Genomic DNA, 16,295 nt, shown 5'->3' on the forward strand with positions numbered 1-16,295 from the left:
TGAAAATGGAATTATTACAACCAATCCCTCAGAGATACAAACAATTATCAGGGAATATTATGAAAAATTATATGCCAACAAATTGGACAACCTGGAAGAAATGGACAAATTCCTAAACACCCACAAACTTCCAAAACTCAATCAGGAGGAAGTAGAAAGCTTGAGCAGACCCATAACCAGCGAAGAAATTGAATCAGTTATCAAAAATCTCTCAACAAATAACAGTCCAGGACCAGATGGCTTCCCTGGGGAATTCTACCAGATATTTAAAGCAGAGTTAATACCTATCCATCTCAAGCTGTTCCAAAAAATAGAAAGGGAAGGAAAACCTGCAGACTCATTCTATGAAGCCAGCATTACTTTGATTCCTAAACCAGACAGAGCCCCAGTAAAAGAAGACAACTACAGGCCAATATCCCTGATGAACATGTATGCAAAAATTCTCAACAAGATACTAGCAAATTGAAGTCAACAGCATATAAAAAGAATTATTCACCATGATCAAGTGGGATTCATTCCTGGGATGAGGGCTTGCTCAATATTCACAAAGCAATCAACATGATAATTCACATTAATAAAAGAAAAGATAAGAACCATACGATCCTGTCAATCGATGCAGAAAAAGCATTTGACAAAATTCAGCATCCTTTCTTAATAAAAACCTTTGATAAAGTTGGGATAGAAGGAACATACTTAAACATCATAAAGCCATTTATGAAAAGCCTACAGCTAATATCATCCTTAATGGGGAAAAACTGACAGCTTTCCCCGAGATCAGGAACACGACAGGGATGTCCACTCTCACCGCTGTTGTTTAACATAGTGTTGGAAGTGCTAGCATTAGCAATCAGACAACAAAAGGAAATCAAAGGCATCAAAATTGGCAAGGATGAAGTCAAGCTTTCACTTTTGGCAGATGACATGATATTATACATGGAAAATCAGATAGATTCCACCAAAAGTCTTCTAGAACTGATACATGAATTCAGCAAAGTCACAGGATACAAAATCAATGTACAGAAATCAGTTGCATTCTTCTACACTAATAAAGAAGCAACATAAAGACAAATAAAGAAACTGATCCCATTCACAGTTGTACCAAGAAGCATAAAATACCTCGGAATAAACCTAACCAAACATGTAAAAGATCTGTATGCTGAAAACTATAGAAAGCTTATGAAGGAAATTGAAGAAGACATAAAGAAATGGAAAAACATTCTGTGCTCATGGATTGGAAGAATAAACATTGTTAAAATGTCAATACTACCCAAAGCTATCTACACATTCAATGCAATCCCAATCAAAATTGCACCAGCATTCTTCTCGAAGCTAAACAAACGATTCTAAAATTCATATGGAACCACAAAAGGCCCCGAATAGCCAAAGTAATTTTGAAGAATACCAAAGCAGGAAGCATCACAATCCCACACTTCAGCCTCTACTACAAAGCTGTCATCATCAAGACAGCATGGTATTGGCACAAAAACAGACACATAGACCAATGGAATAGAATAGAAACCCCAGAATTGGACCCACAAAAGTATGGCCAACTAATCTTTGATGAAGCAGGAAAGAGTATCCAATGGAAAAAAGACAGTCTCTTTAACAAATGGTGCTGGGCGAACTGGACAGCAACATGCAGAAGGTTGAAACTAGACCACTTTCTTACACCATTCACAAAAATAAACTCAAAATGGGTAAAGGACTTGAATGTGAGACAGGAAATCATCAAAGCCCTAGAGGAGAAAGCAGGAAAAGACCTCTCTGACCTCAGCCACAGCAATTTCTTACTTGACACATCCCCAAAGGCAAGGGAATTAAAAGCAAAAATGAACTATTGGGACCTCATGAAGATAAAAATCTTCTGTGCTGCAAAGGAAACAATCAAGGAAACTAAAAGGCAACCAACGGAATGGGAAAAGATATTTGCAAATGACATATCGGACAAAGGGCTAGTATCCAAAATCTATAAAGAACTCACCAAACTCCACACCCGAAAAACAAATAATCCAGTGAAGAAATGGGCAGAAAACATGAATAGACACTTCTCTAAAGAAGACATCCGGATGGCCAACAGGCACATGAAAAGATGCTCAACGTCACTCCTCATCAGGGAAATACAAATCAAAACCACACTCAGATATCACCTCACGCCAGTCAGAGTGGCTAAAATGAACAAATCAGGAGACTATAGATGCTGGAGAGGATGTGGAGAAATGGGAACCCTCTTGCACTATTGGTGGGAATGCAAACTGGTGCAGCCACTCTGGAAAACAGTGTGGAGTTTCCTCAAAAAATTAAAAATAGACCTACCCTATCACCCAGCAGTACCACTGCTAGGAATTTACCCAAGGGATACAGGAATACTGATGCAGAGGGGCACTTGTACCCCAATGTTTATAGCAGCACTCTCAACAATAGCCAAATTGTGGAAAAAGCCTAAATGTCCATCAACTGATGAATGGATAAAGAAATTGTGGTTTATATACACAATGGAGTACTACGTGGCAATGAGAAAGAATGAAATATGGCCCTTGTAGCAATGTGGATGGAACTGGAGAGTGTGATGCTAAGTGAAATAATTCATACAGAGAAAGACAGATACCATATGTTTTCACTCTTATGTGGATCCTGAGAACTTAACAGAAACCCATGGGGGAGGGGAAGGAAAAAAAATGAGGATAGAGTGGGAGAGAGCGAAACCATAAGAGGCTCTTAAAAACTGAGAACAAACTGAGGGTTTTTGGGGGGCGGTGGGAGGGAGGGAAGGGTTGGTTGGGCATTGAAGAGGGCACCTTTTGAGATGAACACTGGGTGTTGTATGGAAACCAATTTGACAATAAATTTCATATATTAAAAAAAAAAAGAAAGGCAAAGTGTGATAGTGAGATTGTAGAGAAACTGGAATACTATTACACTGCCAGTGAGAATGTAAAATGGTACAGTCACTGTGAAAAGCATTTTTACAGTTTCTTAAGAAGCTAAACTTATGATAAAACCTAGCATATATCTCAAAGACATGAAAATATATTCCACATGAAGACTTACACACAAACTTACACAAATGTTTATGATAGTAATATTCATAATGTTCAAAATTGGAAAGTACAAATATTCATCAAATGGTATCCACAAAGTGGAATGCTATTCAGCAATAAAACAAATGAGCTAAAATACATACAAAGACATGGATGAACCAACATTATTATCATTATTCTAATTAAAGAAAGCAGACAGAAAAAACTATGATTTTTCCTATATATGATTCCTTTGGATGAAATGTATAGGAAAGGCAAATAAATAGACAGAAAAAAATAGTGATTGCCTAAATCTGGAGTCAAGAGCTAGAATTAATCATAAATAGACATGTGGGATCTTTTTTGGATGATGGAAATGTTCTAAACTTATTAAAATCATTAAATTGTAAACTTACCATGTGAATATTATGATATGTAAATTATACCTCAATAAAGTTGTTTTTAAAATTCCATTGTTTACTACATCAACAAAGTGAAGTATAAAATATGGAAAAATATGCCCAAAACCCAGATGAGATAGAAATTTATACCTGGAGTAAACATGTATTTGAGGCAGAGACTTTCAAAGTCCAATCATTAAAACAGTAACCAGAATTTTCCCCTCCATATTCTATGTGTTCAGTGTGGAAAGAACACCCTGAAAAAAAAAAGCTGAATGTTTTGAGTGTGAAACTGAGGATTTAGAATATAATTCACAACCCCCACAGACTTGGAGGGACTGATTACATCTACACAATCCATTAGGAGCAAAGATGTAGATTACAAAACTTCAAAGGCCCTGTCTTAAAGACAATGGTGGGAGGAGTATCAAAGTTTTATTACACAGAAGAATTAAAACCAAATGGGTCTACCATCAGTAAGTTAATTAATGTGAGATATTTGGTGTGCTTGAGATATCCTTTAGGGAGTAGTATTTTTCTATTTCAGCAAACCTTGTATTTGAAGAGGACACAAGTTCATAAATCAAGTCTCAAGATTGAATAATAATGTGAATAATTTTTTGAATACATTTCATAGCAACTATTACCAAAATAATATTCACTCTTTTTTATGTAGTCTTTTCCATGATAACATAGAATATTTAGTTAAATATTACACAAAATGAAATAGATCATCAAGATAATATCACCCTGTCAATTTCCTGTAACAAGTCACTCAGCTCTAAACACAACTTAGAGCAAACTCTACTTTATGGAAAATGAAATTAGAGCAAGTTTATAAATCACAAAGATAATTTTTAAAAACAACAACCAAATAAACAATTTATCAGAAAATATTTAGGTGGCTGAAATAAAACCTGGTTTAACTTAAAATAGTCTATTTATAAACTCCATCATTTCCCCCATGTTAAATAAGTGGAAAGACTATAGACTTAGGCTTTTTTCATTCGCACAATAAAGTATGAAACATAAAAGTCAGATAAAGGATTACATTGCAAGAATTCTAAAGTCTTACCTCCATTAGAACAAAAAGTGCTGCAAAGAACAGAAGAGTTGCCCATTCCACTCGATGTAGAATTATCTCAAAATCATGGATATCAGCTAAAATTAGCAACCAGATGGCACCCATAATAGCAATCCACCCTGGAAAACAAATAAGTGGACATACCGACATAGATGTAATTCAAATGCTAACACACTAAGATTTTATCTTCTGATCATTTTCTTTATTGAAGAAAATTTATATTCTGCAAACTAAACATATTTAAAATGTACAATTTATATTTTGGCTAATATATGTACCCATAAAACCAATAATCAAGATAATGAACATATTCACTATCCCTAGCATTTTACTAATGTCCACGTTCTTGTATCCCTTCTATCTCCCCCTGTTACCCTACTCTATGCCCAGGAATACATCTTTTCTTTCAATATAGATTAGTTTACATTTTCTATATTTTCTATAAATGTAATCATACAGCATACATTCTTTTGTCTGATTGCTTCCATTTCAGCACAACTATTTTAAGATTCTTCAGGGTTGGTGTGTGGCTCAATAGCTCATTATTTTGTATTATTTAGTAGTATGCTATAGCATGACCATGACACAGTGTACATATCTATTCACTGTTGATGGGATGTTTGGATTGCTTCCATTATTTGACTATTACAAATGAATGTGTTATTAACTTTCATATACAATTATCTGTATATACCTATGTTTTCAGTTCCCTTGGGAAAATACCTAGGAATGGACTAGTTGATCATATGATAGATTAATATTATAGGATGTTTGTGTTTCACGAAACTATGAAACTGTTTTCCAAAATGGCTGTAACATTTTACAACACCACCAACAGTATATGAGAATTCCATTTCCTTCACATTTTCAACACTGGGTCAGCCTTTTTTAATTTTAGACATTCCAATGAGTATGAAGGGTATTTATTTTAGTTTCAAGTTGTATTTCTCTAATGACTAATGATGAACTTTTTTCTCATGTAGCTATTTGCCATCCATAGATCTTCTTTTGTGAAGTTTATGTTAAAATAGTCTGCACATATTTTAATGAGTAGAGCAAATAAAACCCAAAATAAGTAGAAGAAAACTACGAATAAGGACTGGAGCAGGAATAAGTGAAATAGAAAATAGAAAAATATTAGAGAAAATCAATGCCACAAAAAGTTGGCTCTTAGAGAAAATCAAGAAGACTGATAAACCTTAGCCAATCTGAATAAGATGAAACATGAGAAGACAAAATTTGCCAATATCAAGAATAAGGACAATGACATGTCTATCAATTCTATAGACATAAAAATAGTACTAGTTTTTTATACCTGCCATAACAAATTGCCACAAGTGTAGTGGCTTAAAATAAAACCTACTTCTAATATCACAGTGTTCATATATCAGAAGTATAGTGGGCTCAGCTACATTTCTCACTAGAGCCTCATCAAGACAAAATCAAGGTGTTGGCAGGGCTGAATTCCTTTCTGGAGGCTCTAGGAGAGAATCTGTTTTTTTATTCTTTCAAGTTGCCGACATTCAATGCCTTACAGCCTTGAGACTGAGGCCCTGGAGCACCTGGGTGGTGCAGTGGGTTAAGTGTCCAACTTTGGCTCAGGTCATGATCTCACAGCTCCTGAGTTCAAGCCCTGCATCAGGCTCTGTGCTGACAGCTCAGAGCCTGGAGCCTGCTTCAGATTCTGTGTCTCCTTCTCTGTCTGCCCCTCCCCAACTTGTGCTGTCTCTCTATGTCCCTCAAAAAAGAAATACATGCAAAAAAATTATAAAAAATTAAAAATTAAAAAAAAAAAGACTGAGGTCCCAATTTCCTTGCTGCTGTCATCCAAGAGTTGTTCTTAACTTCTAGAGGCCATTCAAACTTCCTGGCTCATGACCGCTCCCCCCCAACTTCATCTATCATCAAAGCCAGCAATGGTAGGTAAAGTCCCTCTCAAACTTCAAACTGACTCTTCTGTCTTCACTCCTACTTTTAAGGGCCCATGTGATTACACTAGGCCCATCTACATAATCCAGGAAAATCTCCTGGACTGAAAGTGAGGAGATGGACAAACATTTGTCATGCCAATGGATGTCAAAAGAAAGTGAAAGTAACAATACCTATTTAAAACAAACTAGATTTTAAACCAAAGACTGTAACATGAGAGGAAGAAGGGCACTATAATAAAAGGGACTATCCAATAAGAAGGTCTAACAATTATAAATACTTGTGCCCCCAACTTTATAGAAAACAAATATATAAAACTAATAACAAACAAAAAGGAACTTATTAAAAGTAATACAATAATAGTAAGGAATTTTAAAACCTTACCTACATAGATGGACAGATTATCTAGGCAGAAAATCAACAAGGAAACAATGGCTATGAATGACACACTAGACCAGACAGACTTAACAGATATATCCAGGACATTTCATCCTAAAGCAGCAGGATACACATTCTTTTCAAGTGCACATGGGACATGGGACGTTCTCCAAAATATACCACATACTAGGTCACACATCAGGCCTCAATAAGTACAAAAAGACTGACATCATATCATGCATATTTTCTGACCACGATGCTGTGAAACTTAAAGTAAACCACAAGAAAAAATTTGGAAAGACTACAAATACATGGAGGTTAAACAAAATGCTACTAACAAATGAATGGGTCAACAAGAAAATTAAAGAAGGAATAAAAATACGTCTGGAAACAAATTAAAATGAAAACACTATGGTCCAAAACCACTTGGGATGCAGCAAAAGAGATCATAAGACATAAGTATATAGCAATACAGGCCTGTATCAAGAATCGAGAAAAATCTCAAATAAACAACTTACATTACACCTAAAGGAACTAGAAAAACAACAACAAACAAAGCCTAAAGCCAGCAGAAGAAGGGAAATAATAAAAATTGGAACAGAAATAAGTGATATAGAAACAAAAAGATAATAGAACAGATCAATGAAACCAGGAGCTGGTTCTCTGGAAAAAGTTAAGACAAATCCCTAGCAAGACTTATCAAAAGAAAAAAATAAAAGGGACCCAAATGAATAAAATCACAAATATGAGAGGAGAAAATAACAACCAACACCACAGAAATACAAATAACTATAAGAGAATATCATGAAAAATCATATGGCAACAAATTGGACAACCTGGAAGAAATGGATAAATTTCTAGAAACATGTGAAGTATCAAAACTAAAACAAGAATAAATAGAAAACTTAAACAGACCAATAACCAGGAAATAAATTGAATCAGTAATCAAAAACCTCCCAACAAACAAATGTCCAGGACCAGATGGCTTCATAGGGGAGTCCTATTCTACTGAACAGTTTGAGAAGACTTAATACCTATTATTCTCAAACTATTTCAAAAAATATAAATGGAAGGAAATTTTCCACTCATTCTATGGGTCCATCATTACCCTGATTCCAAAACCAGATGAAGACTCCACTAAAAAAGAGAACTATGGGCCAATATCCCTGAGGAACATGGATGTGAAAATTCTCAACAAAATACTAGCAAATCAAATCCAACAGCACATTAAAAGAACCATTCACTACAATCAAGTGGGATTTATTCCTGGGCTGCAAGAGTGATTCAACATTTACAAATCAATCAATGTGATACATCATATTAATAAAAGAAAGTATAAGAACCATATGGTCCTCTCAACAGATGCAGAAAAAGCATTTAGCAAAGTACAATATCGATTCATAATAAAAACCCTCAACAAAGTAGGGTTAGAGGGAACATCCCTCAACATAATAAAGGTCATATGTGAAAAATCCACAGCTAATATCTTCAATGGGGAAAAACTGAGAGCTTTACCTCTACAGTGAAGAAAATGACAGGGATGTCTATTCTCACATTGAACATAATAGTGGAAGTCCTATCCATAGCAATCAGAAAATAAAAAGAAATAAAAGGCATCCAAATTATCAAGGAAGAAGTCAAACTTTCACTATTTGTGGATATGATATTCTATACAGAAAACCCAAAAGACTCCACCAAAATATTTCTAGAACTGCTACGTGAATTCAGTAAAGTTGCAGTATACAAATCAATGTATACAAATCTCTTCCATTTCTATACACCAATTATGAAAGCATCAGAAAGAGAAATCAAGAATCAATCCCAACTGTATCAAAAACATAGATACCTAGAAATAAACTTAAACAAGAGGTGAAAGACCTGTACTCTGAAAAGTATAAAACACTGAAGAAAGAAATTAAAGATGACCCAAAGAAATTTAAAAATTTCATGCTCTTGGATTGGAAGAACAAACATTTTTAAAATGCCTATACTACCCAAAGCAATCTACACATTTAATGAAATCCCTATCAAAATACCACCAGCAAGATGGGGAGGGAAGATGGCGGCGTAGGAGGACGCTGGGCTCACCGTGCGTCCTGCTGATCACTTAGATTCCACCTACACCTGTCTAAAACCCAGAAAACCACCAGAGGATTAGCAGAACGGAGTCTCCAGAGCCAAGCTCAGATGAGAGGCCCACGGAAGAGGGTAGGAAGGGCGGCGAGGCGGTGCCCGCTCCACGGACTGGTGGGAGGGAGCCGGGGCGGGGGCGGCTCGCTGGCCAAGCAGAGCCCCCGAGTCTGGCTGGCAAAAGTGGAGGGCCCAGACGGATTGTGTTCCGACAGCAAGCGTGACTTAGCGTCTGGGAGGTCATAAGTTAACAGCTCTGCTCAGAAAGCGGGAAGGCTGGAGGACAAAGGGAGGGAGAGCTGCTGAGCCCCCGGACGGCAGAGCTCAGCTCCTCGGGGAACAAAGGCGCTCACCAGCGCCATCTCTCCCGCCCATCCCCCAGCCAAAAATCCCAAAGGGAACCAGTTCCTGCCAGGGAACTTGCTTGCTCCGCGCGAACACCCAACTCTGTGCTTCTGTGGAGCCAAACCTCCGGCAGCGGATCTGACTCCCTCCTGCTGCCACAGGGCCCCTCCTGAAGGGGATCACCTAAGGAGAAGTGAGCTAAGCCTGCCCCTCCTGCCCCCGTGCACCTTGCCTACCCACCCCAGCTAATACGCCAGATCCCCAGCACCACAAGCCTGGCAGTGTGCAAGTAGCCCAGATGGGCCATGCCACCCCACAGTGAATCCCGCCCCTAGGAGAGGGGAAGAGAAGGCACACACCAGTCTGACTGTGGCCCCAGCGGTGGACTGGGGGCAGACATCAGGTCGGACTGCAGCCCAGCCCACCAACTCCAGTTATACACCACAGCACAGGGGAAGTGCCCTGCAGGTCCTCACCACTCCAGGGACTATCCAAAATGACCAAACGGAAGAATTCCCCTCAGAAGAATCTCCAGGAAATAACAACAGCTAATGAACTGATCAAAAAGGATTTAAATAATATAACAGAAAGTGAATTTAGAATAATAGTCATAAAATTAATCGCTGGGCTTGAAAACAGTATACAGGACAGCAGAGAATCTCTTGCCACAGAGATCAAGGGACTAAGGAACAGTCACGAGGAGCTGAAAAGCGCTTTAAACAAAATGCAAAACAAAATGGAAACGACGACAGCTCGGATTGAAGAGGCAGAGGAGAGACTAGGTGAACTAGAAGATAAAGTTATGGAAAAAGAGGAAGCTGAGAGAAAGAGAGATTAAAAAATCCAGGAGTATGAGGGGAAAATTAGAGAACTAAGTGATACACTAAAAAGAAATAATATACGCATAATTGGTATCCCAGAGGAAGAAGAGAGAGGGAAAGGTGCTGAAGGGGTACTTGAAGAAATTATAGCTGAGAACTTCCCTGAACTGGGGAAGGAAAAAGGCATTGAAATCCAAGAGGCACAGAGAACTCCCTTCAGATGTAACTTGAATCGATCTTCTGCACGACATATCATAGTGAAACTGGCAAAATACAAGGATAAAGAGAAAATTCTGAAAGCAGCAAGGGATAAACGTGCCCTCACATATAAAGGGAGACCTATAAGAATTGTGACTGATCTCTCCTTTGAAACTTGGCAGGCCAGAAAGGATTGGCACGATATCTTCAGTGTGCTAAACAGAAAAAATATGCAGCCAAGAATCCTTTATCCAGCAAGTCTGTCATTTAGAATAGAAGGAGAGATAAAGGTCTTCCCAAACAAACAAAAACTGAAGGAATTCATCACCACTAAACCAGCCCTGCAAGAGATCCTAAGGGGAATCCTGTGAGACAAAGTACCAGAGACATCGCTACAAGCATAAAACATACAGACATCACAATGACTCTAAACCCGTATCTTTCTATAATAACACTGAATGTAAATGGATTAAATGCGCCAACCAAAAGACATAGGGTATCAGAATGTATAAAAAAACAAGACCCATCTATTTGCTGTCTACAAGAGACTCATTTTAGATCTGAGGACACCTTTAGATTGAAAGTGAGGGGATGGAGAACTATTTATCATGCTACTGGAAGCCAAAAGAAAGCTGGAGTAGCCATACTTATATCAGACAAACTAGACTTTAAATTAAAGGCTGTAACAAGAGATGAAGAAGGACATTATATAATAATTACAGGGTCTATCCATCAGGAAGAGCTAACAATTATAAATGTCTATGCGCCGAATACCGGAGCCCCCAAATGTGTAAAACAACTACTCATAAACATAAGCAACCTTATTGATAAGAATGTGGTCATTGCAGGGGACTTTAACACCCCACTTACAGAAATGGATAGATCATCTAGACACACAGTCAATAAAGAAACAAGGGCCCTGAATGATACATTGGATCAGATGGACTTGACAGATATATTTAGAACTCTGCATCCCAAAGCAACAGAATATACTTTTTTCTCGAGTGCACATGGAACATTCTCCAAGATAGATCATATACTGGGTCACAAAACAGCCCTTCATAAGTTTACAAGAATTGAAATTATACCATGCATACTTTCAGACCACAATGCTATGAAGCTTGAAATCAACCACAGGAAAAAGTCTGGAAAACCTCCAAAAGCATGGAGGTTAAAGAACACCCTACTAACGAATGAGTGGGTCAACCAGGCAATTAGAGAAGAAATTAAAAAATATATGGAAACAAACGAAAATGAAAATACAACAATCCAAACGCTTTGGGACGCAGCAAAGGCAGTCCTGAGAGGAAAATACATTGCAATCCAGGCCTATCTCAAGAAACAAGAAAAATCCCAAATACAAAATCTAACAGCACACCTAAAGGAAATAGAAGCAGAACAGCAAAGGCATCCTAAACCCAGCAGAAGAAGAGAAATAATAAAGATCAGAGCAGAAATAAACAATACAGAATCTAAAAAAACGGTAGAGCAGATCAACGAAACCAAGAGTTGGTTTTTTGAAAAAATAAACAAAATTGACAAACCTCTAGCCAGGCTTCTCACAAAGAAAAGGGAGATGACCCAAATAGATAAAATCATGAATGAAAATGGAATTATTACAACCAATCCCTCAGAGATACAAACAATTATCAGGGAATATTATGAAAAATTATATGCCAACAAATTGGACAACCTGGAAGAAATGGACAAATTCCTAAACACCCACACTCTTCCAAAACTCAATCAGGAGGAAATAGAAAGCTTGAACAGATCCATAACCAGTGAAGAAATTGAATCGGTTATCAAAAATCTCCCAACAAATAACAGTCCAGGACCAGATGGCTTCCCAGCGGAGTTCTACCAGACGTTTAAAGCAGAGATAATACCTATCCTTCTCAAGCTATTCCAAGAAATAGAAAGGGAAGGAAAACTTCCAGACTCATTCTAGGAAGCCAGTATTACTTTGATTCCTAAACCAGACAGAGACCCAGTAAAAAAAGAGAACTACAGGCCAATATCCCTGATGAATATGGATGAAAAAATTCTCAATAAGATACTAGCAAATCGAATTCAACGGCATATAAAAAGAATTATTCACCATGATCAAGTGGGATTCATGCCTGGGATGCAGGGCTGGTTCAACATTCACAAATCAATCAACGTGATACATCACATTAACAAAAAAAAAAGAGAAGAACCATATGATCCTGTCAATCGATGCAGAAAAGGCCTTTGACAAAATCCAGCACCCTTTCTTAATAAAAACCCTTGAGAAAGTCGGGATAGAAGGAACATACTTAAAGATCATAAAAGCTATTTATGAAAAGCCCACAGCTAACATTATCCTCAATGGGGAAAAACTGAGAGCTTTTTCCCTGAGATCAGGAACACAACAGGGATGCCCAGTCTCACCGCTGTTGTTTAACATAGTGCTGGAAGTTCTAGCTTCAGCAATCAAACAACAAAAGGAAATCAAAGTCATCAAAATTGGCAAAGATGAAGTCAAGCTTTCGCTTTTTGCGGATGACATGATATTATACATGGAAAATCCGATAGACTCCACCAAAAGTCTGCTAGAACTGATACATGAATTCAGCAAAGTTGCAGGATACAAAATCAATGTACAGAAATCAGTTGCATTCTTATACACTAACAATGAGGCAACAGAAAGACAAATAAAGAAACTGATCCCATTCACAATTGCACCAAGAAGCATAAAATACCTAGGAATAAATCTAACCAAAGATGTAAAAGATCTGTATGCTGAAAACTATAGAAAGCTTATGCAGGTAATTGAAGAAGATATAAAGAAATGGAAAGACATTCCCTGCTCATGGATTGGAAGAATAAATATTGTCAAAATGTCAATACTACCCAAAGCTATCTACGCATTCAATGCAATCCCATTCAAAATTGCACCAGCATTCTTCTCGAAACTAGAACAAGCCATCCTAAAATTCATATGGAACCACAAAAGGCCCCGAGTAGCCAAAGTAATTTTGAAGAAGAAGACCAAAGCAGGAGGCATCACAATCCCAGACTTTAGCCTCTACTACAAAGCTGTAATCATCAACACAGCATGGTATTGGCATAAAAACAGACACATAGACCAATGGAATAGAATAGAAACCCCAGAACTAGACCCACAAACGTATGGCCAACTCATCTTTGACAAAGCAGGAAAGAACATCCAATGGAAAAAAGACAGTCTCTTTAACAAATGGTGCTGGGAGAACTGGACAGCAACATGCAGAAGGTTGAAACTAGACCACTTTCTGACACCACTCACAAAAATAAACTCAAAATGGATAAAGGACCTGAATGTGAGACAGGAAACCATCAAAACCTTAGAGGAGAAAGCAGGAAAAGACCTCTCTGACCTCAGCCGTAGCAATCTCTTACTCAACACATCCCCAAAGGCAAGGGAATTAAAAGCAAAAGTGAATTACTGGGACCTTATGAAGATAAAAAGCTTCTGCACAGCAAAGGAAACAACCAACAAAACTAAAAGGCAACCAATGGAATGGGAAAAGATATTTGCAAATGACATATCGGACAAAGGGCTAGTATCCAAAATCTATAAAGAGCTCATCAAACTCCACACCCGAAAAACAAATAACCCAGTGAAGAAATGGGCAGAAAACATGAATAGACACTTCTCTAAAGAAGACATCCAGATGGCCAACAGGCACATGAAAAGATGTTCAACGTCGCTCCTTATCAGGGAAATACAAATCAAAACCACACTCAGATATCACCTCACGCCAGTCAGAGTGGCCAAAATGAACAAATCAGGAGACTATAGATGCTGGAGAGGATGTGAAGAAACGGGAACCCTCTTGCACTGTTGGTGGGAATGCAAATTGGTGCAGCCACTCTGGAAAGCAGTGTGGAGGTTCCTCAGAAAATTAAAAATAGACCTACCCTATGACCCAGCAATAGCACTGCTAGGAATTTATCCAAGGGATACAGGAGTACTGATGCCTCGGGGCACTTGTACCCCAATGTTTATAGCAGCACTCTCAACAATAGCCAAATTATGGAAAGAGCCTAAATGTCCATCAACTGATGAATGGATAAAGAAATTGTGGTTTATATACACAATGGAATACTATGTGGCAATGAGAAAAAATGAAATATGGCCTTTTGTAGCAACGTGGATGGAACTGGAGAGTGTGATGCTAAGTGAAATAAGCCATACAGAGAAAGACAGATACCATATGGTTTCACTCTTATGTGGATCCTGAGAAACTTAACAGAAACCCATGGGGGAGGGGAAGGAAAAAAAAAAGAGGTTAGAGTGGGAGAGAGCCAAAGCATAAGAGACTGTTAAAAACTGAGAACAAACTGAGGGTTGATGGGGGGTGGGAGGGAGGGCAGGGTGGGTGATGGGTATTGAGGTGGGCACATTTTGGGATGAGCACTGGGTGTTGTATGGAAACCAATTTGACAGTAAATTTCATATATTAAAAAATTAAAAAAAAATACCACCAGCCTTTTTTACAGAGCTAGAACAAACAATCCTAAAATTTGTATGAAATGCAAAAGATCCCAAATAGCTGAAGCAATCTTGAAAAAGAAAATCAAAGCTGGAGGTATCACAATTCTGGACATCAAGTTATATTACAAAGCTGTAGTGATCAAAACAGTATGGTACTGGCACAAAAACAGGCACATAGATTGATAGAACAAAACAGAAAGCCCAACTATAATTAGGGGTGAAAAACAGAAAATAACAAGCGTTGGAGAAGATGTGGAAAATCGAGGCTCTCATACATTGCTGGTGGGAAAAAAATGATATAACTGCTGTGGAAAACAAATTAGTGGTTCCGCAAAAAGCTAATCATAGAACTACCATATGACCCAGCAATTCCACTCCCAGGAATATACCCAAAAGAACTGAAATTAGGAACTCAAACAGATACCTTTATACCACAGTAACATTATTCACAACAGCAAAAAAGTAGAAACAGCCCAAGTATCTATCAACAGATGAATGGGTAAGCAAAATGTGGTATATATACAGAAAATGTAATATTATTCAGTCACAAAAAGAAATGAAGTTCTGATACATGCTATGATGTGAATTAATCATGAAAACATTATTCTCATTGAAATAAGCCAGACACAAAAGGACAAATATTGTATGATTCCACTTATATGCAATATCTAGAATAGGTAATTTACCTAAATTTGGAATTTACCTAAATTCATAGAGATGGAAGGTAGATCATAGGTTACCAGGGGCTGAGGATACAGGGGAAGAGAATGAGGAATTAATGTTTAATTTAATTCTATTAGGGTGATGAAAGGTTTTAGAAATAATTGTGGTAATGGTTATACAACACGGTGAATGTAATTAATATCACTGAATTATGCACTTTAAAATGTATAAAGTGGCAAATTTTATGTGATATATTTTAACATAATAAAAATAACAGAAGAAAGATACATTGGGAAATGCATTGTAATTTAGCATTCATGAAGTAGACCAGAAGGCCTTATATAGGATGCAGAGGTATTGGAACCTCATTTGTAGACAGAGGGAAATCACTGAAGTTTTTGTAAGTGAAGGAGCTGGAGTGGCATAATTTTTCCATGTGTATAGCTATCTTTGCCTGATTAGATTTCGTTACCTTTCTCTGAATTCTTCATAGCACCTACCACAGTTCTTTTTTTTTAAGGATTTATTGGTTTTTTAAATTAAAAAAATTTTTTTTTAATTTTCCCAGTTTTGTAATTTGTTTCAGGAGGAGAATTTAGTGGTCCGTCACTTACATATAACACCCAATGCACATCACAAGTGTCCTCCTTAATACCCAACACCCATTTAGCCCATCTCACCACTACACCCCCTCCAGCTACCCTCAATGAGCACCTACCACAGTTCTAAAGACAATTATTGTTTACCTGTTCCATCATTTATGATGGCTGATTCTTTGATTGCTCTCTTAAAGATAAGATTTCTTTAAATTCCCAGTAAAAAAATTTT

The 16,295-nt window shown here is 37.5% G+C and overlaps 1 protein-coding gene across 1 annotated transcript in view; it reads right to left on the minus strand.

Moving 5' to 3' along the window:
* The window catches only part of OCA2 (OCA2 melanosomal transmembrane protein), a 471,457-nt gene that overhangs the window by 243,483 nt on the left and 211,679 nt on the right, over nt 1-16,295 (minus strand). The window contains exon 18 of the mRNA XM_007098939.3: nt 4,494-4,621. Coding sequence (XP_007099001.1) covers nt 4,494-4,621 — 128 coding nt within the window. The remainder of the gene's footprint in view (nt 1-4,493; nt 4,622-16,295) is intronic.

Source organism: Panthera tigris, chromosome B3 (genome assembly GCF_018350195.1).
Source record: "Panthera tigris isolate Pti1 chromosome B3, P.tigris_Pti1_mat1.1, whole genome shotgun sequence".
In the NCBI taxonomy this organism is placed as follows: domain Eukaryota; kingdom Metazoa; phylum Chordata; class Mammalia; order Carnivora; family Felidae; genus Panthera; species Panthera tigris.